The 26,301-nt window shown below is 52.6% G+C and overlaps 13 protein-coding genes across 13 annotated transcripts; 5 read left to right on the top strand and 8 right to left on the bottom strand.

The window, feature by feature from the left end:
- Window positions 1-700: 700 nt before the first annotated feature.
- On the bottom strand, window positions 701-1,844 carry B0T26DRAFT_746034 (hinge domain of cleavage stimulation factor subunit 2-domain-containing protein; the record flags this gene model as incomplete). Its single annotated transcript, XM_060444647.1, has 3 exons — window positions 701-1,512; window positions 1,585-1,710; window positions 1,793-1,844. 3 exons carry the CDS (start codon window positions 1,842-1,844, stop codon window positions 701-703), a joined length of 990 nt encoding a protein of 329 aa, XP_060302956.1.
- Window positions 1,845-2,368: 524 nt separating this feature from the next.
- Window positions 2,369-4,102, top strand: B0T26DRAFT_686970 (band 7 family-domain-containing protein). The gene is made up of 2 exons (XM_060440925.1): window positions 2,369-3,234; window positions 3,294-4,102. Exons 1-2 carry the CDS (start codon window positions 2,623-2,625, stop codon window positions 3,618-3,620), a joined length of 939 nt encoding a protein of 312 aa, XP_060302955.1. The 5' UTR covers window positions 2,369-2,622; the 3' UTR covers window positions 3,621-4,102.
- B0T26DRAFT_686967 (ubiquitin-related domain-containing protein) lies at window positions 4,103-5,537 on the top strand. Its single transcript, XM_060440924.1, has 4 exons — window positions 4,103-4,351; window positions 4,505-4,559; window positions 4,817-4,899; window positions 5,040-5,537. Exons 1-4 carry the CDS (start codon window positions 4,341-4,343, stop codon window positions 5,158-5,160), a joined length of 270 nt encoding a protein of 89 aa, XP_060302954.1. The 5' UTR covers window positions 4,103-4,340; the 3' UTR covers window positions 5,161-5,537.
- A 253-nt stretch (window positions 5,538-5,790) lies between these two features.
- On the bottom strand, window positions 5,791-8,003 carry B0T26DRAFT_686965 (RNA polymerase II transcription factor SIII subunit A-domain-containing protein). Its single transcript, XM_060440923.1, has one exon. It carries the CDS (start codon window positions 7,538-7,540, stop codon window positions 6,158-6,160), a length of 1,383 nt encoding a protein of 460 aa, XP_060302953.1. The 5' UTR covers window positions 7,541-8,003; the 3' UTR covers window positions 5,791-6,157.
- Window positions 8,004-8,347: 344 nt separating this feature from the next.
- B0T26DRAFT_746030 (Tho complex subunit 7-domain-containing protein) lies at window positions 8,348-9,469 on the top strand (the record flags this gene model as incomplete). Its single annotated transcript, XM_060444646.1, has 1 exon — window positions 8,348-9,469. One exon carries the CDS (start codon window positions 8,348-8,350, stop codon window positions 9,467-9,469), a length of 1,122 nt encoding a protein of 373 aa, XP_060302952.1.
- Window positions 9,470-9,547: 78 nt separating this feature from the next.
- On the bottom strand, window positions 9,548-10,359 carry B0T26DRAFT_808651 (tubulin binding cofactor A; the record flags this gene model as incomplete). The annotated part of the gene is made up of 3 exons (XM_060447246.1): window positions 10,005-10,359; window positions 9,694-9,889; window positions 9,548-9,564 (listed from the first exon to the last, which is right to left on the bottom strand). The coding sequence occupies exons 1-3, from the start codon at window positions 10,182-10,184 to the stop codon at window positions 9,548-9,550; spliced, it is 393 nt and encodes a 130-aa protein (XP_060302951.1). The 5' UTR covers window positions 10,185-10,359.
- Window positions 10,360-11,649: 1,290 nt separating this feature from the next.
- B0T26DRAFT_635080 (putative calcium P-type ATPase) lies at window positions 11,650-14,771 on the top strand (the record flags this gene model as incomplete). The annotated part of the gene is made up of 3 exons (XM_060436688.1): window positions 11,650-11,767; window positions 11,833-14,614; window positions 14,681-14,771. The coding sequence occupies 3 exons, from the start codon at window positions 11,650-11,652 to the stop codon at window positions 14,769-14,771; spliced, it is 2,991 nt and encodes a 996-aa protein (XP_060302950.1).
- Window positions 14,772-14,852: 81 nt separating this feature from the next.
- B0T26DRAFT_51256 (proteasome component PUP3) lies at window positions 14,853-16,286 on the bottom strand. Its single transcript, XM_060435436.1, has 5 exons — window positions 16,042-16,286; window positions 15,894-15,912; window positions 15,530-15,780; window positions 15,326-15,445; window positions 14,853-15,230 (listed from the first exon to the last, which is right to left on the bottom strand). The coding sequence occupies exons 1-5, from the start codon at window positions 16,042-16,044 to the stop codon at window positions 15,087-15,089; spliced, it is 537 nt and encodes a 178-aa protein (XP_060302949.1). The 5' UTR covers window positions 16,045-16,286; the 3' UTR covers window positions 14,853-15,086.
- Window positions 16,287-16,951: 665 nt separating this feature from the next.
- On the top strand, window positions 16,952-18,554 carry B0T26DRAFT_632648 (GLUT4 regulating protein TUG-domain-containing protein; the record flags this gene model as incomplete). Its single annotated transcript, XM_060436462.1, has 2 exons — window positions 16,952-17,088; window positions 17,153-18,554. 2 exons carry the CDS (start codon window positions 16,952-16,954, stop codon window positions 18,552-18,554), a joined length of 1,539 nt encoding a protein of 512 aa, XP_060302948.1.
- A 279-nt stretch (window positions 18,555-18,833) lies between these two features.
- On the bottom strand, window positions 18,834-20,103 carry B0T26DRAFT_51094 (ribosomal protein L36e). Its single transcript, XM_060435423.1, has 5 exons — window positions 19,868-20,103; window positions 19,618-19,718; window positions 19,365-19,387; window positions 19,248-19,306; window positions 18,834-19,193 (listed from the first exon to the last, which is right to left on the bottom strand). The coding sequence occupies exons 1-5, from the start codon at window positions 19,919-19,921 to the stop codon at window positions 19,113-19,115; spliced, it is 318 nt and encodes a 105-aa protein (XP_060302947.1). The 5' UTR covers window positions 19,922-20,103; the 3' UTR covers window positions 18,834-19,112.
- Window positions 20,104-20,182: 79 nt separating this feature from the next.
- On the bottom strand, window positions 20,183-22,799 carry B0T26DRAFT_51120 (aminotriazole resistance protein). The gene is made up of 5 exons (XM_060435426.1): window positions 22,100-22,799; window positions 22,022-22,039; window positions 21,452-21,961; window positions 21,160-21,393; window positions 20,183-21,101 (listed from the first exon to the last, which is right to left on the bottom strand). Exons 1-5 carry the CDS (start codon window positions 22,450-22,452, stop codon window positions 20,495-20,497), a joined length of 1,722 nt encoding a protein of 573 aa, XP_060302946.1. The 5' UTR covers window positions 22,453-22,799; the 3' UTR covers window positions 20,183-20,494.
- Window positions 22,800-23,241: 442 nt separating this feature from the next.
- On the bottom strand, window positions 23,242-24,101 carry B0T26DRAFT_51088 (uncharacterized protein). Its single transcript, XM_060435422.1, has 2 exons — window positions 24,008-24,101; window positions 23,242-23,929 (listed from the first exon to the last, which is right to left on the bottom strand). Exon 2 carries the CDS (start codon window positions 23,910-23,912, stop codon window positions 23,514-23,516), a length of 399 nt encoding a protein of 132 aa, XP_060302945.1. The 5' UTR covers window positions 23,913-23,929; window positions 24,008-24,101; the 3' UTR covers window positions 23,242-23,513.
- An 803-nt stretch (window positions 24,102-24,904) lies between these two features.
- Window positions 24,905-25,877, bottom strand: B0T26DRAFT_686936 (uncharacterized protein). The gene has a single exon (XM_060440922.1). The coding sequence runs from the start codon at window positions 25,633-25,635 to the stop codon at window positions 25,090-25,092; it is 546 nt and encodes a 181-aa protein (XP_060302944.1). The 5' UTR covers window positions 25,636-25,877; the 3' UTR covers window positions 24,905-25,089.
- Between the last annotated feature and the right edge of the window lie 424 nt (window positions 25,878-26,301).

Below are 26,301 nucleotides of genomic sequence, written 5' to 3'. Positions count from 1 at the left end.
CACCTAATCTTGAATATACGTACGTCTTGGAAACAGGGCCGGTACTTGGGATGTAGGATTATTGTATAATATATGTATTCCTTATGATGTAGCACGTGTGAATAACCGTATTCGTGCCTATGTATATAACTAAGTGGCGGCTTTGTATCTGCAATATGGCCTAGCAGTATGGCGCGTATCAGTTCGGCATGTGGGAGGTTAGGATGTCATTTGCCTGTTCTCCATCTAACCGAAAGACCGAGCCTTCGTCTTCAGGAGCCAGTGGAGTGTGAATCTAAAGAAAAGAGAGACTTGTAGGCACAAACATCGTTAGAGAGCGTTCTGCTGCATGTATCTGTTGATATGACGCTATATACCTAGCCTTTGCCCAAATCCCACCCAGAATTAACCGTAATAAGTAAGCATTTAGCTTCCGCTTTTTTGCAATCAAAACTGTTAGATATTTCACAGTTTCCTTTTTAGCACCCAATTCACAATACAGAGAATACCCGCCCAACGATGTGATTAGAAACCCCCTCCCTAAACGATAATGAAAACGAAACAAAGCTTCCCACCCCTGCATACCTCATAGTTAGGTATTTTATTGCATCTAATGTGGAACCTACGTTCTAATCTGTGCCAGTTCATAGACTAGATGGTTGAACAGGCAGAAGTTGTTTGGTGCTGGTCCAGTTACCAGAAAAGAAACGCCATGTCGATCTCAACGCCGCTGTGAAGCATAGCTCGTGCGCAAAGCCATGATCTGTTGCCGCTCTGCCTCAGGAAGCATGTCGATCATCTCCTGTGACAGCTCCATGACGGCGCGCATGAGCGTTTCCGGATCCTGCTGAGCGGGCGCAGAAGCAGGCGCGGGCGCTTGCACTGTGACTGGCGCGGGGGCGACGGCCATAGGCGGCGGCGGGTAACCACCTCCAGGTCCAATAGGGGGTGTGCCAGTGGCGCCAGGGAAGCTGTAACCCATGGGGGTGGGGCCCGCAGAGATGGGGGGTGCCTGAGGGGCTGCGCTGCCGGCATCTAGCACGGAGTTGATTGCATCGGGAGATACGAGCCCCATAATCAGTAGCGCCTGGAAAATAGCGTAGCTGAGCTGGGGGGCCTGGTTTAGGAGCTCGGTAGCCCGGCTCGGGTCGTTGGTTGCCAGCGTCTTCATCTGCTGCAATATGTCGAGGAGCTGTGCCGGCGGTAGCGTGTTAAGCGTCCGTGAGATGGCGTCTGTGCAGCTCATGCCCTGTGGGAGATCTTTGCCCTGCGGTAAGGGAGGCAATGAAGATGCCCCGCCCGGGGGAACGCTACCGTTGGGGGGCTGCTGGAGCTGTTGCGACGGCTGCTGTTGCGAGGGATAGCTCGGCATGTTAGGATTGCCTCCTCCACCAACGACGCCAGTGGCAGCGCCATCTCGATCCCCTCTGGGATTGTCCTCGTCGTTGACGGTTTCGTTGCTGAAGTCAACTCGAAGCTTGCGACCCATTATCTCGTAATCGTTGAGATTTCTTACCGCCGACGCCGATGAATCTGTGCGAGAAGAGAGAAGTTGGTTAGCTTTAGGTAGCGTTTTGAGACCAGAGCAGAGATAGTAGCGCATACCGTAGTCTGGAAATTCTGCAAAGCCAAATCCCTTAGGACGACCGGTCTCGCGGTCGTATACCAGCCGGAAGTTGAGAACTCTTCCAGCCCCACTGAATATTTCTGTTATCTGCTCCTCAGTGAGGCCTGGACGACAGTCAGCCGAAGTTGTTTGGCTCGCTGGGGGTTCGTTCCAAAATATCGGGGAACAACTTCGCTATTCACTCACCATATGGAATGTTTCCCACAAAAACAACGCGGGAAGGCTGCCGTGTCGACATGGCGGGTGTGAGGCACTCCCACTCTTCTGCAAGTATTGCACCGACGGGACACTTTGCAGTACCTTTCCTTGCTGGAGTGCTAGCAGTAGTTTGCACCTAGAAAGCTAGCTATATAGCTGTGTACATGTAGTTGGCAGAAGACAGGGGTTAGCAGCGATGCGCTGCACTGCAACGAGGGGGTCGCGGACGTGAGATGCGAAAAAGTCACCCTATTGGAGATGGACGGGAGGGGTTGGAAGCTGATTCGGGAATTTCGCAAACAAAGGAACAGCAGGAAACAATAAAATTTTAGCTAGCAATTGGATTCGCAACCTGCCTCGCCGTCGAGCCCTTTCCTTCTGAGTTCGCTCGTGCCTTTCAGTTTTTTTTGGCGGTAGCAATCCGAGGAACAAGAAAAAGAATTCTTTGACAGTGGAGCGAGGAGGTCGAGAAGACGCGACGCGAGACAAGGTTTAACATTTGCTTGAAATGGTAGATCTGCCGTAGATATTCCGGCTTCGCCTATTGGTTATCTCAATTACTCTGTACGATGCAAAGTAAAATAATCTAGCTTTCTTAAGCTTAGCGGAAGATTTATGCGGGGGTAGCCCGAGCTTTTTCCAGAAGTAAAGCTTGAAACTCTTGGCGCTGGGCAAAATACACGTGACGTGCGACAAGCAATTTGCGGTGGGTGAAGGGATCTCGGTTTCTAATAAGCTCCGAGCTCTCCAACCTCATCCCCACCCACTTCCACACCAAGCCTCAGCGAGCTATCCGCCAAGGCCCCCCGAAGCGAAAAATGGCGAACCGCAATCCTTTTCAGGATTACCTGAACAGACTCCAGCAAACCGCAAAGTCTAGCGGCGGCCGCGGCGGATTCCCCGGCGGCAGACCACCCGGCGGCGTTGGAGGCATTCTCAGTGCTGTCTCGGGCCTTGTTCTTCTTGGCGGCGGCGTCTTAGTCTTCCAGAATGCCCTCTTCAACGTCGATGGTGGCCACAGAGCAATCAAGTACCAGAGACTCAACGGCGTGAGCAAGGAGATCTACGACGAAGGCACACATTTCATTATCCCCTGGTTCGAAAAGGCCATCACCTACGATGTCCGAGCAAAGCCCCGCCTCGTCTCTTCTCTTACGGGAACCAAGGACTTGCAGATGGTCAACATCACCTGCCGTGTGCTCTCCAAACCCGAGATCACGGCGCTGCCGCAGATCTACCGGACTTTGGGAACAGACTACGACGAGCGAGTCCTTCCTTCGATTGTCAACGAGGTCCTCAAGAGCGTTGTTGCGCAGTTCAACGCTAGTCAGTTGATTACCCAGAGAGAGATGGTTGCGAGACTTGTGCGCGAGAATCTCTCTAAGCGAGCAGCGCGCTTTAACATACTCCTCGACGATGTGTCTTTGACGGTATGTCCATTGATATAGCCAATCATACTCGAAGGCCGACAGCTGACGTTGCTATATAGCACCTTGCCTTCTCCCCAGAATTTACGGCCGCCGTTGAGGCCAAACAGGTTGCACAGCAAGATGCCCAGCGGGCCGCGTTCGTCGTCGATAAGGCACGCCAAGAGAAGCAGGCCATGGTTGTCAAGGCACAAGGTGAGGCTCGCTCTGCAGAGCTGATCGGTGAAGCAATCAAGAAGAGCAAGGCATATGTGGAGCTGAAGAAGTTGGAGAACGCGAGGGCCATTGCTGCCATCCTCCAGGAGGCGGGAGGCAAGAACAGACTCCTTCTCGACTCTGAGGGCTTGGGTCTCAACGTGTTTGAAAAAGTTGAGCCACCAAAGAACTGAGTGCACGATGCCACGGGCGAGGTACTGTGAGGGCGAAGGATGGAAATCTCCACTGTATGTATACCCTACTGAATGGGCAAACCCCAGTGTATAGTACCTAATTACGGAATAATGGGGTCAAAATGGCCTAGGCAAGGCAGTGGCTTATAGCACGCCGCAGTGCTCGAGACATCAGTTTTCTTTGGTTGCAATATACTAGTGCAACATTAAAAGCGTAGCCGTTTAATTTTACGCCTCTTGCCTTGGCTAGGTATTCTTTTTACTTTAACGGGAGGGTACGCAATGTAAAAGGTATCCGAGCAGCTGTAATGAGGCTTCATCTTGTTCATTGTGGGGACTTTGTGGCGCTGCAAGGCTGGAAGCTCTCATCCCAAATCACTGAGCAGCTGTCAGCCTGGCTAGGTCGGCCCAAGGCCCCACTTGGCCCATTCAAACATGCTGTAGCCTTGGAGGACCTCTGCCCCACTACCCCTCCTTGCCGCCACTTCTGCAGGTGTCGCGTCGCAACAGAGAGGCTTCAGCTGTCACTCCGAAATATCCCCTGCCTACCTTCCACGAGTGATAGCTTGAAATAGCAAACTCACCCACCAGGCCCAAGTCTATTTAGTTTTGTCCTTTTCCGAAACCTCAACCACCTTTCATCGTCAAGACAAACCCGACGACCGATCACTACGCGACACAGGCACTTCATACAAGCCACTCTGAATACCATAGCCCACCATGTTGATCAAGTTCGTCTCCCCTTCCGTTTCTTTTTCCATTTTGCCTTCTCCTTCTCCTTCGCCTGCCCGTACCCGTTCACAAATCGATGGGGTGGCTTGGAATGCCGCGTGTTTCTTATCCCCCACCTCGCTCGCCCCTGCTAACTGTGCGAACTTCCACAGAGTCCGAACGTTGACGGGCAAGGAGCTCGAGCTCGACATTGAGCCTGACTACACAGTGAGACGTCCTGCCCTACCTTCCTGGTCTTTTATCGAAGCGCATTCCATGGGGCGGCCTGGTTGTGATTGCTCTCCTTCTTTCTCGACTCTGCCAGCAAGCACGAGGGCGTCAGTGCCACTCACTACGATATTGAGGGTGAAGTGACGGGTCAAAATTACGGGGAAGGGCCAACAGTAGAATTAGACAATATCTGTGTTTGAAAGGTCGATATACTCGAATAGCCGAAACTGATATGATCGCGATACCATACACAGATCTCTCAAGTCAAGGAGAAAGTCGAGGAGAAGGAAGGCATCCCGCCCGTCCAGCAGCGCCTGATTTACGGAGGCAAGCAAATGTAAGCCTCGGTTTCCGCCCGCTATCTCAGAGGTCTCCTATTCGTGTTCTATGCATGGATGCTGGGGGCCCCTCCAAAATAAAAATCGAAATCTTTGAATAGCCCGGCTAAACATATATGTTGACCCACACAACAAACAGGGTCGACGACAAGACCGCGGAAGACTATGGATTGGAGGGCGGTGCCACCCTTCATCTTGTCTTGGCCCTTAGAGGGGGGCGATGGTTTGCCGTTGAGCTCCCGCAGGCCTCGTCTCTGTAACTGAAGCGCGCGTGCGAGGAGGACAAAGTAAACGAAGGAGAGTGGAGTGTTGGAGAGTGGGAGTGGGAGAGGCAGTAGTGATGTTGAGCTTGGTAGTCTAGGAGGGGGGATTTCACGGTTGCCCCAGCTAGACAAACCGAGGCAAGGTTGCGGGATCTGGCTACTAGGTGCGGGAGGAAGCGTTCACTGATTTCCGAGCTCATAGCGAGTGGGAGGTAGGGATTGATTTACAGGATGGCATAGAACCGTCCCCTTCGCGATCCTTTTCGAAATTCCAGGTATCTACGATCTCACATAGAGCACGCTGGGGTGGAGAAGGGATGCTACTAGCAGACACGGTCTAGATAACGGCTCTCTTAACTACAAACGTGACACCACATTTTCTCTTCGTATTCCAAGTGAAACGGCCAGCGCCCAAAACCTGTGAGACCTTCTTTCTTGGCTGTACTACTACGCACATGCCCAAATATTATTCCCTGTTCGGCGCCTATAACATTTTATTAAGCCTAGTTTTGCCTCCAGGGGCCTAGACTTATAATAAACCCCGGTTGGGCTGGTGCATATCCGAGGCATTAGTTATAATTACGGACACAAACTGGATTAACTGACTACAACACTTGATACAATGGCCGACTGCTAACGGCTTTGCTGTTTTATTAAACATATTTACTAATCACATATGACCGTAATTCTTTGGCCTCGCTATAGTTCTATACTAAAATGGTGGGTATCTCTGAACTGTAACCTAACTCCCCGCGCAATGCCTAATAAACAGCACGAAAGGGAAACCGGATATTCTCAGAAATCGAGGCATTTGACTGCCGACAAAAGGAAAGAAAACAGCCAACACTCCAACCCCAGGCGTGTTCATCGCCTCCTAGACTAAACACCATGACTAAAAATACCACATACAATCCTCTTAACATTGGGTTTCACAGCCAATGCTCAGTATTTTCCTGCCCGCTATTCAGTAACCACTTGCAAGACAAGTGATTTTTCAGGTGCGCGGGCGTTTCTTCGGCTTCATAAAGATGTCAACGCGTTTCTTCTTTCCGTCGATCACGGAGTCAGCTGGCTGCCGGGCAGGGGGCTTAGAGCTGAGTACAGTCTCGAATGGGTCGATATTATTCAAGACTGAGGGCGAGGTACTCGGACCGGCAGCAACCGGGTCGGGGGGGGGTGGGCTGGCACCGCGAGCGGCAACAGGTACCAAGATAGGCGTACGCACAACTGGGGTTGCCGAGTTGGAGCCGGGGGCTGACGACAGCAGGCCTCGGCGACGCTTGAGAGGAGCGCGATGAGAGGTCGGCGAAGCAGTTGAAGGCGGCGATGAGGCGCCGTAACCTTTGGTGTTCTGTGAATACGGCGACGAAGGTTCCTCGATCTTGTGTTTCTTGGCTGGCGGTGAAAGTGCACGATAACTGTCGGGAGCTCTCTTAAGTGGACGCATCTCAGGCGTGGGAGGGCTGTCCGACTCATACTCGGGCTTGATTGCGACTCCGTCGAGTTCGAAATCGTCCATGAAGCGCCCCTTGGAGGTCGTAGGGGTATGATCTACTGTGTTGTCATCGTCATCGTCGAAGGTCAACACCTGGGCGCCAGAAGTGGACGCGGCCGCCGTCTTAGCCTTGCCTGCATTCTTGATGCGAAGTAGGCGAGCCTCTCTCTTGCGATCCGCATCGCTAGCTGACGCTCTCGTGATGGTGCGAGGCGCCCGGACTATGTTGGCGGTAGGGTCAAATTGGTTCTCAATCCGTTTGCTGGTTATCATGCTTTCAGGTGCCCGCTTAATTTGTCCAGGCATAACGGGGAGCTTGCCGGTGGGAGTTGAGAGCTTGAGACGCATGGCCTGATTATGTGCCTCCCGCCTGGCCTTCTGTACAAAGCTCTGCTTGGGACGCGCCTGGGTGGACCAATGTGGGGTGGTTGCTGTAGACCGCCGTTTGCCGTCCTGGGGGACTGGAGGCAGGTGACGGGCTTCAGCGGCATTCTTGATGAGATGAGTCTTGCCAGCTTCTTTGGCCTTTTGCTGGGCGGCATATGTATTCTTCAGCTTCTCGGTAGCCGCAGTGTCGATCTGCGCCTGGAGGGTTTGGTATTTTTCATAGATTTTATGCCATGACTTTGGATTGCTAGGAATCCACTTATGCTCGGCCGACAGGAATGGAAAGTCTTGCTTGATGATGCGTTTCCAGTGTTCGGCGGTCTCCTCGTAAATATCGTCACTGTTTAGTTCAATAGCGTGCAGCTGACTTGCCGTTTTGACGGCTCTGAGAATCGCCGAGACTGCTTTAGGAGGCATGCTGCCGAGTCCTGTGATGAGGTTGATGTTGTCCAAGGCAACTCTCAGGCCCATCGCGTAAAGTGAACGGGGAGCCATGGTGGGTGGTTTTGGGCCCGAAAGCCACTTTATCAAAACTTTTGCTGAAGGGGGGTAGGGTGTGGGACGGCCAGTGGCTCGAATTTGAGAGACGAAAGCAGTGGGAGTGAGGTGACCTTGAATGGGAAGTAAGGGGAAGCAAAAGGGGAGCGACCCCAAGACTAATAAATAATACGAGTTTTTTCCGATTTTGAACAGTATCGTTGTTGTCGTTCAGTCCGGCAGGGCGATGCCGCCTCAAACCTCGCCCCTTTTTTGGGTCGAGATCAAACGTTGCAGCTACCTAGGTAGGCAGAGAGGTGATCAACGGGGCTGTTTGAAATGTTACCCAGCGGAACAGTGGCTGAAATGATATCCTCTCTTGATCCGCAATGGAATCAGGCACATTTTTCTTAGAGGAGAAGGGGTTTGGGTTTGAAATGATGAAAATGACAACGAGAATGTCGTTCGCTGAGGCTCGTCGTGGGCCGTGGATGAGTAGGAAGTGAAATGGCTTAAATACCTTCCATAGCGATACACAGGCCTAGCCTGCCCCACTTCCCGCCCTACGCTAGAGCCCAAAGCGGCCTTTGCAGCTGACGCGGGAACAATCTCTCATCAACCTACGCATCTGCACGGCCATCTCAGCCTCATTTTTCTTTGAGTGCATCCCACCATTCCGCCGACGAGCCGTGTATCCCACTCGCCTTTCACCTCCATTTCCGAGAAGTCGACGGAACAACCACCAACCAAATTCGTGCCCGCCCAAGGCTCCCGCCAAAAACGACGCGTAAAGGATTCCAAGAATCTTTCCATCTCGACTTCAAAATGGGTTGGACCCTCCTCGATGACAAGGAGGAAAATGAGCTGCACAAGTCTCGACTGCTCAACGTCGAGGAGAAGCCGTTCAAGCGCGTGACTAAACGCCTAGGCATGCTCCACAAGGTTGTGGTGTTTGATGGCATTAAGAGAGCACCGACTCCCCCACCTGAGAGCAACGACCCTGAGAAGGAGAAACAACCTACCGCCACGGATCTGCCTCAGATAAAAGAGAACGTCACCCTCGACTTCGCGGCCTTCGACAGCAGCATTGCGCGCCTTCAGTTTCTGCTGACGGCTAACGAGCGCGAGCGTGAGCGCTATGCTGCCGACCGAGACCGCATCGCCAACACGTCGCAGTCCGTCCGCGAAAATACGACTCAGCTGCGTCTCCAACTTGACCAAGCACGTGCAACCCTGGAACAGCGCAAGAAGTTTGACGAGCTTGCTGATAAGATCACGATCAATCCTTCACTGCGCCCGAGGATGGAGCAAGCGGTGAATCTGAGGAAACTTGAAGAAGAGATTGCCGAACTCGAGGCTGAGAGCCAGACGTACGGGGTAACATGGCGCGAGAGACGGGACCAGTTCGCTAAGATCATGGATGAGAGCATGCGGCTACGGCGTCTGATCCGAGACGAGCAGGAGGAGGTGGAGCGCCGCGAGGGTATGGACGACGGAGAGGCCGAGGTCGGACAGACGCCGAGACCGGGTCTGGTAAGCGGTAACGCTACGCCCCGGCCCGATAGTGGCCTTCTACCTAAGGGTGGTGTTGAGAGCGGCGAGTCCGTAGGGACGCCGCGTCCACTGTCTACAACGGGTGGCCGCACTCCGCGCGACAGCCCAGCGCCTGGCCAGGACAGCCAGCAGCTACGCAGACATCGGCCTGACCACCTTGCTGCGAGCATATCATTTGCTGGCAGTCAAGCGCCCAGTCGAGAGGCTTCGGTAGACAGGGCAGACACCAAGACTGACCAGGGCGACGGAGAGGATGTCGACATGGGCGAGATCGATGACGACGACGACGAAGAGCCTGATAGCCCCCTGACACCGCTCCCAGCAGAAGACAATCCACAGATAGTGATCGACGGCGATGAGTCTGGGGAAGAGGATAAAATGGATACAACGTAGTCGGGAAGGGAAGGTTGACTATCTGTACATTGGGTAGCTTTGGTCGATTGGGCATTAGAAAAGTGTACATTGCAGCTATCAAGGCATTAAAACATCTTCAAAGTTAGGAGGTATCATTATGCTTATTAACTCCTCGCCACGGAATAATACCACCTCCGTCCATATCTATTCTCTTTGTTAAGCCGTGGCGGATTTGACAGCCGCCTGCTCATCCCCCTCCGTACTTTTGTCCAACACGCCCTTCTGCGCCGTCACCCTCTGCCCGGACACCAATGCCTCCTTGGCTTTATTCAGCTGCTCTTCTGAAGCGGTACCATCGCTCTCCGAGATGGCGATCTGCTCCTCAAGCTTCTGCACCGCATCTGTAATGCGTACTCCAAGCGGCCCAAACACTGCCTTGGTCTCTTCCAGCGCGGTTTTCTAAGGGTTAGGGTTAACGCTATCCTGAGAATGGGGCCACGGCTTGGGAGACGAAAACAAAATATTATTTCCCCCCTTTTTGGTTTCGTCAAATGATCATCTGTAGTTTATTTACCTCTTGCTTGAGCACATACTCGGCGTTACTATCCAAGTCTGGGTTCTCAGCTTCGATTTCCCCGGTCAGCTTCTGGATGCGCGCCTCCTGGTTTGCCTGCTCCTTGTGGTAGTATGTCTCTTCTTTGACGAGGCGCTGGACCGATTGGGTCGCAATGGTGAGTGCTGACGGAGGCGCCATGCTGTCTGTATGTCTGATGAGTTGCTTGATGATCCGGTAAGATGGGCGTAAAGTCACGGAGCGTACGATCAAGAGTGAGTACGAAGGTGGTTGGTTTGACGCTGGGCTGGATGCTTGCAAAGAGAAGTAACTGGCTGCCTGCTGAATGCCTGGAATGATTGTGTTGTTGAATAGGGTGGGGGTTGGCGGGGTACTATCCTCTCGCACCGCCCAAGACAGGATACTCTGATGTTCGTTCCTGCGCTTTCGCTGGGATACCACTCAACCATGCGATTGCGAGATTATCCTCAAACACGGCCCACGGCCTCCAGTCTTCTTGCAGTAAATTACAATGATACTACTCCGTGTTTGAAACTGAAATTCAACCGGAGCTCAATGAAATAAAACTTCACTCCACCGATGTATGGGCTAAATGCACATACCGAATTACAAAGACAAAAAAGGTAAAGCTCGATATCATTGAAAGACTCATTTCTCTATAGCCCCCCCAATTGAAGCATCCACGATAACGAATTGCATCATGGCCTGAGACAGACGTGGCGTCCTTCTCGATAGCGCGCTAGAATATTCTAGCCCTCATCGCCTCTCCCTGCCTGCACGCCTGCACTCTTGTCTGATATGATATTCAGCCCCTACCCATTGTTTAAGTTTCGATTGATGACTCAACCATGGTCAATCCTTCATGTTAATGACGTTCGAGGGTCTTGAGACAAATATTGTAGATGAGTTTGCCTTGGCATGGAATACTCTTCCATGGATACTATACTAGAATGTATGTGTAGACTAATGAAAGGAGTGCTGTCACTGGATCAGAGCTTGGGAAAAACAAGGGGACAGGTCATCCTGTGCCCTAAAGATCACAAACACTTTCAATTGGCTTCCCCCGCATTGGGGCTGCAGGGGCCTGAGTGAGCTGCAGGGCGTCATCAAAACTTCTAGGATGGGGTGTTGAGCATGACTTAGCCGGGTTTGGAAGTTTAGGTAACCGCACAGGCAGCGCGCGCTGCGGTAGAGTGGCTGGACCTAGTCTAGCCCGGCTTGCCTTGGTACTCCACCTTCAAACAGGTGCGAGAGGCGACTTCTCGAAACTGGACACGTCGCGCACAACAGGGCCGCATCCTGTCCTTTTTAATAGGTAGTTGAGGTTGAACCTGACATCCAACAGTCGCCTGGAAAAGAGGCCCAGCTCACTCGCTTTTTTGCTTCCATTTTCTTGCCCGGAAGCTTATTGCCTGTGCATGGTTCCATGGTTTATTATTCATAGCTCCTGTTATTTCCTGCACTTGGAAGGATTCTGTCTGGTCGTCTGGTCGTCAGGTCTCTCATCCGTAGAATCGGAACTTTGCGCGAGACGCATTGCCATCACGACCTCCCTCCCCCCCCCGGCTGCACCCCTATCTGCTGTTGAGCGGTTCCCCGTAAGACACCCGTCCCGCGCAAGCTGGGTTCGGCACATTTACCAACAATGGAGACTCCGTTTGCAAAGTCGGTTCACCAAGTTTTCGGCGCTCTAGGCACCAACCCTGCCACGGGCTTGACCGACGAACAAGTGCACCAGGCGCGAAATGTGTACGGCAAGAACGGTATGCAGAATGCAACTCGATCGTCCCCGTCCATGCCCCTCCTAGACTAACAGCTGCTTGTGTAGCTATTCCCGACGAACCACCCACGCCGCTTTGGGAGCTCATCCTCGAGCAGTTCAAGGACCAGCTTGTCATCATCCTCTTAGGCTCTGCCGTTGTCTCCTTTGTTTTGGCGCTTTTTGAGGAGGGCGGCGGATGGAGCGCATTCGTTGACCCGGCCGTCATTCTCACCATCTTGATCCTGAATTCCGTCGTGGGAGTTTCCCAGGAGAGCAGTGCCGAAAAGGCCATCGCTGCCCTGCAGGAATACTCTGCAAACGAGGCAAACGTGTTGCGCAATGGCCACATCTCCCGCGTCAAGGCCGAGGAGCTGGTGCCGGGCGACATCGTTGACATTGCCGTGGGCGCTCGCATTCCCGCCGATTGCAGGCTGGTTGCCATTGAGAGCAACAGCTTCGCTGTAGATCAGGCCATCCTTACCGGAGAGAGCGAAAGCGTCGGTAAAGACAGTGACGTTGTCCTGTCTGACGAAATGGCAGTTCTGCAGGATCAGACCAACATGCTCTTCTCTGGAACCACTGTCGTGACTGGACACGCCAAGGCCGTCGTGGTCCTGACTGGCTCGAACACCGCCATTGGCGATATACACGAGAGCATCACCGCCCAGATCTCCGAGCCAACACCCCTGAAACAAAAGCTCAACGATTTTGGTGACAAGCTTGCCAAAGTCATTACCGTCATCTGCATCCTTGTCTGGCTCATCAACATTCCCAATTTCAGCGATCCCAGCCATGGCAGCTGGACCAAGGGCGCCATCTACTACCTCAAAATCGCCGTCTCCCTTGGCGTTGCCGCTATTCCCGAGGGTCTTGCTGTCGTTATCACCACTTGCCTGGCACTGGGGACCCGGAAAATGGCCGCTAAGAACGCTGTCGTCAGAAGTCTACCCTCTGTGGAAACCTTGGGAAGCTGCAGTGTTATCTGCTCCGACAAGACCGGCACTCTGACTACCAACCAGATGAGCGTCAACAAGATTGTATACATCAACCAGAGTGGCTCTGATCTCGAAGAGCTTGATGTTGAGGGAACCACATTTGAGCCAAAGGGGGCCATCAAGTCGCAGGGCAAGGCTGTGACCGACATTGTCCAGAAGTCCGCAACGATACTCCAAATGGCCGAGGTCGCCGCTCTCTGCAACGATGCTCACCTTGACTACCACCCTCATTCCGCAACTTTCTCCAATGTCGGTGAGGCCACCGAAGGTGCACTACGGGTCATGGTTGAGAAAATTGGACCCTGTGCCCCAGCAAACTGCCAACCCCAAGGTCGTGTCCACTACGCCAGCGCCTGGTACGAGAGCAAGTACAAACGACTTGCTACTTATGAGTTCTCGCGTGATCGCAAGAGCATGTCTGTACTTGTCGAGGGCGGAGGCAAAAAGAAGCTGTTTGTGAAGGGGGCACCGGAGTCACTCATTGAGCGTTGCACCCATGCCCTCCTCGGCCCTAATGGAAAGAAAATTCTGTTGGATCGCAAGCTATCTCAGATTCTCCTGAAGGAAGTCGTTGATTACGGCAACCGAGGACTCCGCGTTATCGCTTTGGCCAGCCATGATGATGTCTCCGGCAACTCCCTTCTCCATACCGCCAAATCCACTTCTGAATATGCCTCTTTGGAGCAAAATCTTACCTTCCTCGGCCTCGTCGGAATGCTTGATCCTCCTCGACCGGAGGTTCCTGCTTCGATCAAAAAGTGCAGAGAGGCTGGTATCCGGGTCATTGTTATCACTGGCGATAATCGCAATACGGCGGAGAGTATCTGCCGCCAGATCGGCATTTTTGGGCAGAAGGAGGACCTCACTGGTAAAAGCTTCACTGGCCGCGAGTTCGACAGCCTCAGCCCTAGCGAACAGCTTGAGGCCTCCAAGACTGCGTCTCTCTTTTCTCGTGTCGAGCCTAGTCACAAGTCGAAGCTTGTCGACCTCCTCCAGTCTCTTGGAGAAGTTGTTGCCATGACTGGTGATGGTGTGAATGACGCGCCTGCTCTCAAGAAGTCCGACATTGGCGTCGCCATGGGTTCGGGCACTGACGTGTCCAAGCTTGCGGCCGACATGGTCCTGGCTGACAATAACTTTGCCACCATCGGACTCGCCATTGAGGAAGGCCGGTCGATCTACAACAACACCCAGCAATTCATTCGGTACCTAATCTCATCCAATATCGGCGAGGTCGTGTCCATCTTTTTGACCGCCGCATTGGGAATGCCCGAGGCCTTAATCCCTGTCCAGCTTCTATGGGTTAACCTCGTCACCGATGGTCTTCCCGCGACAGCATTGTCATTCAACCCGCCAGACCATGATATCATGAAGCGCCAACCGAGAAAGCGGGACGAACCGCTGATTGGCGGGTGGCTCTTCTTCCGGTATCTCGTCATTGGAACCTACGTTGGGCTTGCCACGGTCGCCGGATACGCCTGGTGGTTTATGTTCTACTCGGAGGGCCCCCAGATTACCTTTCAACAGCTCTCGAACTTCCACCGCTGCTCCACCGAGTTCCCGGAGACTGGCTGCGAGATGTTCAGCAATGACATGGCCAAGGCCGGCTCGACCATCTCGCTTTCGATACTCGTCACCATTGAGATGTTCAACGCCATGAACGCTCTGTCGTCAAGCGAGTCTCTCCTGACCCTCCCCGTGTGGGATAACATGATGCTTGTGTATGCTATTGCCTTGTCGATGGCATTGCACTTTGCGCTGCTCTACACCCCTGTCCTCCAGACGCTGTTCTCTATCTTGCCTCTCAACTGGACCGAATGGAAGGCAGTTGTTATCATCAGCGCGCCTGTGATGTAAGTTCTCTCAGCCTCTTAACCTTTACTGGTTTTTTACTCAACTCAAACTAACGTGGTCTGCAGTCTCATCGACGAGGTGTTGAAGTTTTTCGAGCGCATGTTCTTCGTTCAAGACGCTGCGAGTGTGGTTTCGCAGGACAAAAAAGAACAATAGAAATATAGAGGACAGAGGCATGGAGTCCTAGATATATTTAGACCCTATACAGTAGTTGATCTCGATCTCATAACATGCTCATTCCGGAAGGTTGGCGTGTATGAACCAAGAAGGTGAAAAATGTAAATCACAGGGTCAAGTCACCAAATGGAGGCCGGTAGCAATGCAGATTCTCCCCAAACTCGAGAAAGAACATACTGTCCTCATCGCTTAATTGTTCTAATGTTACATCGCCCAGGCGTGGGTAGCTCAAGATATAGCGAGAACATGTCCCCATCCAGAGCAATTCGCGCCCCATGACCATGCCGAGCGCCTCTAATCCTGCCGTCCCTTCAACAGTCTCTTGGTCACCTTGTCCTTTTCAATGATATAAACATAAGCACCCCAGCCGGACAAAGCGTCTCGGTCCACGGCACTCATGAGCGCTTGTGATATAGTCTCGAAGAGGTCTTCGGGGGCCTACATGTCCTCAAGTTAGCCAAAGGAGAGGAATACCGGGATAACCCCTTCCTGCGAGGCTAAACATGAGTGAATGAGTGTAAGGGGATACGTACCAGATTGGGCTCCCACAGGCTCTCGCACATGCCGTACAATTGATCCGTGGCAGTACCGCTAACGATGAAGTCTGCGGCAAAGTCGATGCACCCGATGCTGTCGAAGCCGCAGATGAAGGGCTTGCTCGTCTTAGGGTCGAGGCCAGCAACGACAGGGCTGACAAAGTAGGGGCCGAACCGTTTCTCGTACAGGCTGCTACTGACCAGGTTTGCAAACGTCTTGGGCGCGATGTTGCGTTCCTCGCGCAGTCGGTACATGTTTACCTTGTACCGAAACAGGTCCGACACCGTCGACAGGTCCGTCGCCAGCCCCGTCAGCCCCAGAAATACGTTGTCCCCGTACTGGAAGATCTTGGGGAAGTTGTTCGACACCGTCAGCGCCTGCAGCCCGAGCCGCAGGTCGCACGCAATCGCCACGCAGTCTTTGCCCACCATGGCCACGCACGCACCGCCGTCTGTTTTATTGCGAGAGAGGGAGTCAGCGCCAACATTCTTTTTTCGACCCGTATGGAGGGACCCGAGGTTGATGGTCTTTTGATGGCACGAGGGAAACAGAGGCTGCATTTACTTATTGAGAAAGGAGACGACTATATTCCAAGCAGACAGAAGAGTTAGCTTCCTTGTTCTTCATCATTCGTCGCCGTTCGAGCTGTCCTGCCGCAGGATGCAGTACACGTTCGCGATCTGTTGGGCAGGTGCAGGGAGCTTTGACTTACCATTGTGCGGCGATGTGTGTATATCGCCCGTTATTAGTCGGCGGTGTAGCCAGAAGCCCGGGACAATATCAAGATATGGCAGGTTTCGTGGGTGGATGCTGATGGTGGAATGACGCTGTCGTCGTGTGGTCGCGCTTTTGGTTGCTTTGGTCGTGTTGCTGGAGCTGTCGTCGTTAAGCTCCGTCAGCCTTGAAGCGCAATGGCAAGGCAGGCAACACACCAGCTGGCGCGGCGGCTGGGCTACTGGTCGGGAAAAACTGGGCTCCACTGACAGGGGTCTCATGCTTTGACAGGATGTTGGCTGAAAATGAAGGCGGTGACGAGGGGCGCTAAACTTGGGGGGTTGCCCAACCTGGGGGAGCTTCCTGGGCTCGTTAGGTGGGTAGTAATGAATTGCCCCTCCAAAGGCATGGAAACTCCCCGAACAACCACAGCTCCCACCAAAAAGACACTCGACCTAGATTCGACCAGCTGCTGTGACATACCTTTCTTTAACTACGAACCTGACGCAACGCAGAGCTCCCTTTCTACTTACAAACTCGGCGAAACTTGGTTACGCCTTTCTGTGAATTGTCTACAGAATTCGGCTTCTTCAAGTCGACTCAGCGCGGAGCGTTGGGTATAAGCTGCACCCAGTTCACTGCTGCTTGTCGGCTACAAGGCAACAGTTACGAGCCGGGCTGCCTGCCGGCACCCGTACCTGACAAAGAATTACCTGGTAGTGTTTGGGATTCTGCTAGGACCCGCGAGACTTTCGCAACATCTTGGACGGCCTATTTGTGCTGCGCACTCGAGGATCGTCTTTCTACCCAAAACAGCCGAGGACTCGAGCAAACTTTCCTTATAGACTTGAAGTATCACAACTCCGAGGGCTAGGAGCGACGACGCTCTTTGCTCTGCTAGAGACATCATGTCCGCCCATGTTGAGGTTGTCTCGACCGACTTTCGCCGAGTCAAGGTCAAGGTTTCTCCTGGCACTCATCTGGTCGATGTTCTCACCGAGGCCTGCAAGAAACTCAACTTGAACGCCGACAAGTACTTGTTCAAGTGCGTCATCTTGGCTGCCTTTTGCGGCGCTGCAACACCCCCATAGACTAACTGGAGACTATAGACACAAGCAGAAGGCTGTCAACTTGTCCGCACCCTTCCGAACATCAGGTCTCGTTACTGGTGCCAAACTGGAGCTTGTCCTGAAGTCCAGCAGTCCCTCTGTCGTTTCGATAGCACTCGATGTTGTGGGCCGCAGGTTCACTAAGAAGCTACCAAGTCATATGACATTGTGGCAGGTAATGCGGCAGTTTGAGACCGCGGAAAAGGACCTGAATATCACAGGGAGAGGCTCGCCAAAGCCAAACAGTGGGAACAGCGGCAGCGGTCAGCTGTACTATGAGGCCCCAGTCGTCAATATCTTGGGCAAGGAGTATTCTGCTCTAGAGGACTTACAGAAGACGCTGTCACAATGCGGAATAAACTCGGGCAGTATTGTGCTCAGGGTTGCATTCCGAGACTCGGACAAGACTCTATATGAGGCGATGGAGGAAATTAGCGGGTATCTGAAAGATGTCGCCGTAGTGGAAACCGAGAATCAGGAAGAGACAACGGCCTCGGTACTCTCGGTCTCGGAAGGACCTAAACTAGGGGACGCTCCTGCTGCGCCTATAACACAGCCGGATGCCGCACCAGCCCCAGAAGCCACAAGCACCAACGAAATTAAACCAAATGCAACGACTACAGCAACGGAACCGAGTGCGCGGTTTGAGTCAAGTGCGCCAGTTGAGTCGATTGTGGCGGGCGATGCTATGGACATCGACGAACCCTCGACTACGGCTGTCGCTGTTGGCCATATCCAACTAGATGGCGTTTTCTCAGCGCCGTCATCCTCTACACCTATCGCGGCTCAAATTTTCGAGGATGAGTCTGTCTACGAGCCCACTATCGCACACGCGCAGCTCCGCCAGCAACAACTGAATGCGCGTTCTCAAAACACGCGTCTCAAGTCCGATGCCGAGCTAGCTGCTGCCGCAGCTCAAGAGGCTGCGAAGCTTGCCAAGATCTCCACGGTGCATATCAAAGTCCGCTTCCCCGACCAAACCTCGGCACAGTGGATCATCGGCCGCGAGGAGACGGGTACTGTGTTCTACGAAGCTGTTCGAGGCGTCATGGCTCACCCCAACCAGCCCTTTAAGCTTATCATGTCGGGGACCAAGACATTTATCCAGGAAGATGAAAAACCGCTGATCACTAATTACCGACTTAAAAGACACGAACTCCTGATTTTGATGTGGGAGGACGAGGCATCGTCCGAAGCTCGAAATGCATCGTTCCTCAAGAGTAGCGTCGCAAGCAAGGCACAAGCAGTTGTCGTGCCAGAAGTTCCGAAGGAAACGGAGGAGCAGGAGGGCACTGCTGGACCGTCTACCATTCCCGGCAAGTCAGAGAAGAACTCCGGCTCGGGTTTGGATGGATTCCCTAAGAAACTGCCCAAGTGGATGAAACTTCCGGGTAGGAAATGAGCAGCCTCTGATAATGAACGTTTCTTAAGCGAATGTTTTGTCAATAAGCGGTAAACCTATGGATTTCCACGCGCCCATAAGTCATGCAAATTTCGATACGGGTTGAATTTACCTTGCCTCATCCAAAGCCTTCATTACAACGTCTCGAGCACATTTTAGGCTAGCGATGTTGGGGGAAATTGTTGGAATATTTTGTTCGTATTAGATGTCTGGCAGACGGGAAAATGTGAAAGAACCTTGTTTGGATAAGAGTCAAACAGAATTGCGGCCTCTAGGTGGGAGGTGAAATGCTACTCGTGTTTGAGGCTGTTCGGATCATGTATATATATTGCCTTGGAAAGAAGGCTCACGACCCAGCAGAGCTTGACAAAATGGGCATTTGATGCCAAGTTCATTGCTTTGCCATTATGAGGCTATCTTGCTGCAACCTGCAGAAAGATATTTTCCCCAGAGACCATCCTGATATAATGAGCCCCGAGAGATCCGTGATGAAGCACACCAAACCATGCGCCCAAAGACCGAGGCAGACCACCGTTACACCCAAACCACTTACTGCACTTAGTGGGCAGCTCTCCGAGACTCGGCGATCACACGCTGGAGCTCCTCAACCTTTGCCTTGGCACGTCCGAAAGTTCCGAGCTAGGAATTCTATGTTAGCAACAGAAATTCGAGTGGTTGATAAAAATAGCGTACCTTCTTCTTGGAGAACTTGCGCGCGCGCTTGTCCTTGCCGTTACGGAGCAGCTCGATGACTGGGTTCGAGTTAGAATTGGCTTCGTTTTGGGGAAGGTGGTCGAGAGATAGACTGACCGCGACGCTCATAGGGGGCGAGGCTATTTAGCGAGGAAACAATCAGTTAGCATCATTCCTTACAAAAAGCATTTCACATCCAGAGCCCTGGGCATGTTCCTCTTCTTGCTGGTATCCCCCCCTCGCAATAACCTGTTTATTCCATGAAATCGCGAGGGAGGTTGGACTCATAGCATCTCGATCATCCTTCAATTGCACTCTTCGTATTTCCAGGTGCAGCAGCAGAAAGGAATGAAGAAAATCTTGTACTCACCCAGCGACCTCCTTGACGATGCCGCGCACAAACTGGGTGCGCTTGCTGAGGTGGCCCTTGGTCCGGGACACTCTGGGCTTGGAAACGCGAGCGGTGGTTTGCTATATTTGCGCAAAAGCAAATGTTGCCCTGGTCAGCGTACAATTCTTCCTCTTCCCAAGGAAAAAGTCCATCATCTGCAATGCCGTGTAGATATTTTTCTTTTCCAAGGCGGCGGCGAAGCAGAGATCCTCCACGAGGTGAGACGTACGTGACCCTTCTTGAGGCCAACGGCGAGGCCGGTCTTGGGGGCTTCTTTGGCCATTGCGACTGTTGAGATGGTTGACGGAAACGGGGTGGTGGGCGGTCCGTCGGTGTGGTGGTCGAAAAGTGGTCGTCGTGACTTGAGGGGAAAAAAGTCCGATAATATCGACGACCTATTTTCTAGCTACCGAAAGTTCTGTGCGAGTGGCTGGAGAGGGTGGGGTAGCTAATCCAGAAATGGGGCGTGGCTGATGAGCCGCTGTGGCTTACCAAGTTTTCAGGTCTTGCCCTCCTCTAGGCTTTCTCCAGCTTTCGATCCAATCAGTGCCTGCAAGAGGAAGAACCAAACACCCAATTCCCCAACAACCGAACACGGAGTGCTCCGTTCGTAGGATTTAGTCCCTTTCTTCATGGTCCCAATTATACTAGCAACATGAAGCTCCTACTTTGTGCAAACTCTTTCTCTTAATCGACAGCTCTGACTGATCATTTTCGCACAATGATCTCAAGGGTCTAAACCAATACCACGGACAGCCAAAGGATGCATCAAGTTGTGGTCCACTGGAATTCATACTATCTTTTATAATACCCCGTAACCCTGCAGGCGCCTTTATCATCTATCATATTATTTTTCCTACTCTAGCTTCAAGCCGATCTTCCCAACTCCACGCAACCCCCAGGCACTGAGCACACATGCAAGCGCCTGCAGGCCAACACAGACCCAGAAGACGGCTTGATACCCAGGCAGTATAGCTTCCGGTGACTCTTTGTCTTGATATGGCGAGTTCACCGTCAATCTGGACGAGGTAATGGCCATGATCGTGAGACCAAGCGACCAGCCAAACTGGGCGATCGTGTTGAACACTGCACCGGCGAGCGCCTGCGTGCTGGCTGGGAATGCGTCCGTAATGATCAGATTCGCCACAGTGAAGATGACTATTATCGCAATGTCAGCAAGTAATAGGCTCGTACCAGCCGAAATAGGGAGACTACCATCAACATTGAACGGGCAGAGCAATACAGCCCAAAATGAGCCGATCCAGTAGCCCGAAGCCGGGTTGATCAGAGCCATGAGGAGTGGCGAGACGACGGTCAGGATCGAAGTCACCGTGATAAGATGGCTGACGTGGACTTTGTGTACAAACAAGCCTGTGCAAAGGTTCAAGAGCACCCCGGCGGCAATTTCTGGGAGAAATCGGATGGCCGCCTCGAGGCCCGACAGACGTTGGACTTTCTGGAAACTAACAGCGAGAGTGTCAGAAATGTGCCGGGCATCAAAGAGAGGCAGGATACACTGACTAGAGACTGATAAAGTATTCTAGGCTGTTTAGGACTGCGTATGATAGTAGTACTAGGATGCATATTATCGAGAAAGACTTGTTCCGCCACAGTGAATTCGGAATGAGCGGCGTTCTTCCTGACTTCTCTCGATAGCTCATCCAAAATACGAAACCGACCGAGGCGCAGCTAGAAAGCAACAGCAGGGCGATGTTTTCCGGCTGCTTGATGTTGTACAGGTCCCCAGTGAGGATTCTGCGCAGTGGTCAGCCAGGGGCAGGAGCAGAGAGCATCGGATGTCTTGGGCACGTACGCAAATATATACGAGGATATGCCCAACGCGGCGGAGGCAAGTCCGGCACCGATCCAGTCAATCTCCCGTCCGGCCCGCCTCCACGCTTGCGCCTCCTGGGGCTTGTCTTTCGGAAGCAGCCAGATACTCAACACGAACAACAAAGCCATCAGCCCAGCTGTGAGGTAGAATGAGAAGCGCCAGCCTAGGGTGGTGTCGACAATCACGCCGCCAAAAACCAGCCCCACGGCGAAGCCGAGAGGTTGGCTAAGACCGATGCAGGCAAAGCCGACATTTCGCTGAGGGCCAGGGACAAAGTTGTTGGTCAAGATGCTCACAGCGGTCGGAAGGCAGAGGGAATTTGCCACGCCTTGGAATGCCCGGAAGAGGATGAGCTGTATGCCAGTACGGGCGAGGCCAGCCGCGAGTGTGAAAGCCGCGAGAAAGATGCAGCCAACCAGGTTGACCTTGCGGTTTCCGACAAAGTCAGCAATGGTGCCAGCCAATACCAGACAAGATGCACTCGCGAGCCTGTGACGGGGTGATATTAGCAAGAGATGACGGCAAGACCTGGCATCGAGGGGCTTTTACGGATGGACAGAGGCGGGCCTAGTGATCAATGCCAGTTAGCACGGGCTGCATCAGACTGGGTAATTGCACGATGCATACCAAAGAAGCAGGTGACGCGGCAAGTCGAGATCTAGAGCGATGGCGGGCAGGGCAATAGTGACGAGGCCGCTGCTTATACTACCGACAAACGTGATGCCTGTAAGAGTGATAATGACCCAGGCCGCAGTCGCAGAGGAGGTAATCGGAACAGGAGGTTCGACTGTCTCGGCGAGCCGCGGCTTTGAGTCGGATAGTGTCGGATGTGCTATATGGCTGCTTCTCGTGGGTGAGGTATGCCTGTAACGAGCCCACGGCGCCTTCGTCCTGTTGGGTCTTCTGGCCTCCTCGGCGACGAAACTACTTGTAGGTGCGGCGCCAGCCGTCTGGGCTGTGATGACGACCGTCTCGGACATCTTGGCTATCGTTCTTTTGCTCAAACTCGCGGTCTCATTGAGTTTGCAAACACAACTGCAATGTTTACTAAATAAGAGAGATGGTCTTAGCCCTGGGTATTTATATCGAGGCTACCTAAGGTATCTAATCAACGGATTTCAACAAGCAACCCTGAGATAGGTGGGTTGGGTTTCTCGTAAACCCGCGGATCCTTCAAATCGCAGGCCTTCAAATACGCCTTGACGGCCCCATCAAGTACGCGCCCTAAGGAGTACATACATATTACGCGAATCTCCATAATAGAACCAACTCGCCAGTCCTTTTTGAGCAAGGCACCCAGCCTAGGCCCTATTGGGTTGAAGGTGTATGAATGGGGGAGAAAATAAGCGGGCCACATTGGTCCAAGAGAGCCGAGACTATGCCCGTTGACCTTCGCGCCAGGGGTAGAGCAATAGGCAAGGAGAGGTTAGGTACATATAGCTTAATCCTTGGACTTCTGTCTTTGGAAGGGCCAAAATTTGGTCAAGGGGCAAAGTGATATGTGAGAGATGTTGCATACAACCCTGTCTCTTTGCCTTCAGGCCAAGGGGTGAAGTAACGGGCGGAGGCGGGAAACCACACTCATGGTTCTGCCTCCGGGCTTGTTACTTTATTATTTTCTCACCATCCCTTTTCTTCACTAACAATCCCACGGAAGTTAACTTTGTCTCAAAGTCTCTATATATCCAACATCGTGGATTTTTGAGTCCCCGCTTAGGAGCGCAGTCTATGGCCGTGTCATAAATAATTTGCGCGGTACTATCCCTCAGCTCAAAGATGAGTGATTGAGGCAGATGTGGCTGTGGAAGGGAGCACTACCTAGGTAGTAAAGGGGGTTGGGGTAAATTCACGATGGATTTTCAGCAATCATGTTTAAAGAGTTATACATTGGGTCACTGCTCAACAGCCATGGAGTGAAAAAAAAAAGGCTTGATTGGATTTCTCTGTCTGTTTTATACATTTAAAAAACACAACTATCTAGGTATGGCATGGCACCTTGTGTGATGCGGGCATGATTTCTGTTGTCTGGGCAACAAACACATCAATAAGGTTCAGTGTCCACCTCCGCCTTGCACCATTCGTTGGGATCCTCCTCGAGCAGCAGCAGGGCCGGGTGCAGGTTTTTGGTGTTGGCAACGATGAGGGCGTCCTTAGTCAGCCTGAGCTCCTCTCTGGCGATCCTGAGCTCCTCCTTGACCTCCCTGAGACTCTTCTTGAGCCCGTTGGCCTCGCGGATCAGCTCGCAGACCCTCTCTCTCGCCTTCTTCAGAAACGGCTCTAGCTCGCTGCGGAGCTCCACGGCGACATCCCGCGTCGTCTTGTAGGCATTGCTGAGTTGCTCCGTGTGGAGACCGCCGTCAATCTTGATCGCCTTGGACTTGTAGACGGGCGGCTTGGAGTCTGGGTAGGGGAACTTTAGGGTAAGAGTTTTGGTTGCCATGTTTTTTTGGGTCCTATCTACTGGGACATCAGTGTCCGCCCCTTTCTGGTGTAGCCTGGGGGGGGGGCTGGCTTTCTTGTGAGGGACATACCTACCGTATTTTGACCACCGGGGCGGGTACGATGATGTTTGGAGGATTTTATCGTCGAATCTAGGTACCTAACTTCTTCGGATATGAGTCGACTCCCCGTCACCCGAGCCAAGATGTGCCCGGCAGAGGGACATCGACAACAGTGTCGATAGGTAGGTAGGTGCCCCTTTAATGGTTTGACAAGCTCAATACACACCATTGGGTGCTACTACCTCGGCTACATCCTTATAAGTGGAAGAGCCAAACAGAGCTGCGGAATGCATTCGTGCCCAATCTCTACATTGCTCTGGAGTCGGAATGTCCAGTCGTCGTTGTGTGCTAGCCCCAGGTGCAGAGCTTCCCACTCAGCGACCTATTGGTTTCCTCCTTTCTGTCCTTATGATGCTGCTTTTGTCTGCTTTGGGGTTGGGCCTGCTTTCTTGTGCAGTGAGTGACCAATAACGGACAGCACCATTCACAACACCAGTCAAAACTCACCGTTCGGAAAGAAATGATTCGATAAAGAAGACCTACCACCACACTTATGGGAGAAAGAAGAAAAAAACACCTAGCCGCGATGAGCGCACAAGACGCATTCGAAGGAATAGAAAATGGCCAAGTATCTTCATCCTACTGGTAGCCTGTGGGGTTGCAGCGTGGGGGATCACCGCAGTACTTGTACATGTATATACCTACATATCTCAAAGACTGCGCTGACTGGACTGTAGGCGGGTCGCGGTTGTTTATGGTGCGTTGTGGCAGCTTGAACAATGGCCTAGTCCTTTGTTCGTTTGCGTGAGGCTTCGAGTTGTTGAACTTACCCTCCCGGTTAGTATAGGTGCTCAATAGGTAGGCATGCACGGCAATGCTAACACACGCTTTCTCGATGCCGCAGCGTTCGAAACAGAATTTCAGTATTTTTTCCTCCCTCCCGGCCCTATAACAGATGAGATCTCTTGCTTCGCCCAATCTCTCAGGTCCGATTCCCCAACCAAGACTAGAGCGCTGTTGATGTTGTTCAAGCTGAAGAGATGTTTGGGAACCTGCAGATTCGGCAAGCGGAATCCCCTTTGCAAGCTAATAGGTTCTTGGTGTCGGCGGTCCTCATCATACGGAGTTTGACCGAGCTCTCCCCTTTGGGTGCTTGAGCCTGTCTTCGAGTTCGACGATCCTGTCCTCCAAGTTTTTCTCCATGGCCGTCCGAGGCTTCCACCTAGGATGCGTAATGTCCTCGACCGGTACGCTGCTCCTTAGCTGCAACTGGAGTTTCCATAAGTCCTCTTCTAGGTCCCTGCACTGGTATTCCAACTCCCAGTTCTTGGACTTCTCTTTGATGAGCGCCTCGTCAAAGTATTTCCCTAGCGCAGTCACGGCTTGTGAGGAGAGCTCAGGGGGTGCCATGAGTGACACGGCTTCCTTGAGCAGCTGGTCGAGGCCGTAGATGTCCTCGATCAGGTCCCTGCGCTCGTATTCGACCTCCCATGCGATGGAAGCGATATCCCGGATTGATAGTTCTAGCTTGGCTAAGAGGCATAAGATCTTGCTGGCCCTGCGTTCGAGGTCAAAGCCGAGACTGAGGGGGTGGTCATCGCCGGGCCTGTGATTGCTGCCGTGCAGAGCTAGCACCCGAAGCCGTTGCATTTCTGCTTTCATGTTTATATATCAAAATTGTGTGACGGATGAAGCAGTATCTGTCCCAGGCTTGTCCCGGGATAGGTGCGTCCGACTGACGCGCTGAGAAATACTAAACGTTGGGCAAAGAGAAGTTAGAAATGCTGCATGTTTGGTGTATGTCGTAAATACCTAGGGTATGTATGTATGTAGTGTTGCCGCTCAGGATGCCTTGTCTACTGAAAAGTCTACATCGCCTCATTCATCTGAGTGGTGGCGACGGGGTGCAGACGTGTGAAGCTTCTCACCAACCACGGGCACAAAACATAGCGCATTTGGGCACCTATCAAGGAACCTAGGGCCAACGCTTTTACTGTCACCTGTTGGATGGATGCCATTGGCTGCTAGGCCCCTACGGTAAGGTAGGAAATGGTCCGTCACAGCGGCGTAGGCCACGAAACGAACCTGCCCGCCATGGAGCAACGGATGCGGGTGGTGCAACCTAATATAGAAGGCACGTTTGTCTAGGTGTTTAGCAACTTCCATGATGGGAACGACGTCCCAAATCCAAAGCTGTGCGCAAAAAACTCCAAACCATCCAGGAATCACTACTAAGTTAAGGTACCTTACCCTCCAAACCAAGCCCCATGGAAGGGGTGGAGAACGGGAGGCGAGGCAGTCGTACACCTTCCCATCGGTTGGCCGAGG

This window comes from Lasiosphaeria miniovina (assembly GCF_030549165.1).
Source record: "Lasiosphaeria miniovina strain SMH2392-1A chromosome Unknown B0T26scaffold_1, whole genome shotgun sequence".
NCBI lineage: Eukaryota > Fungi > Ascomycota > Sordariomycetes > Sordariales > Lasiosphaeriaceae > Lasiosphaeria > Lasiosphaeria miniovina.
This window is presented reverse-complemented; position numbering and strand designations above follow the sequence as displayed.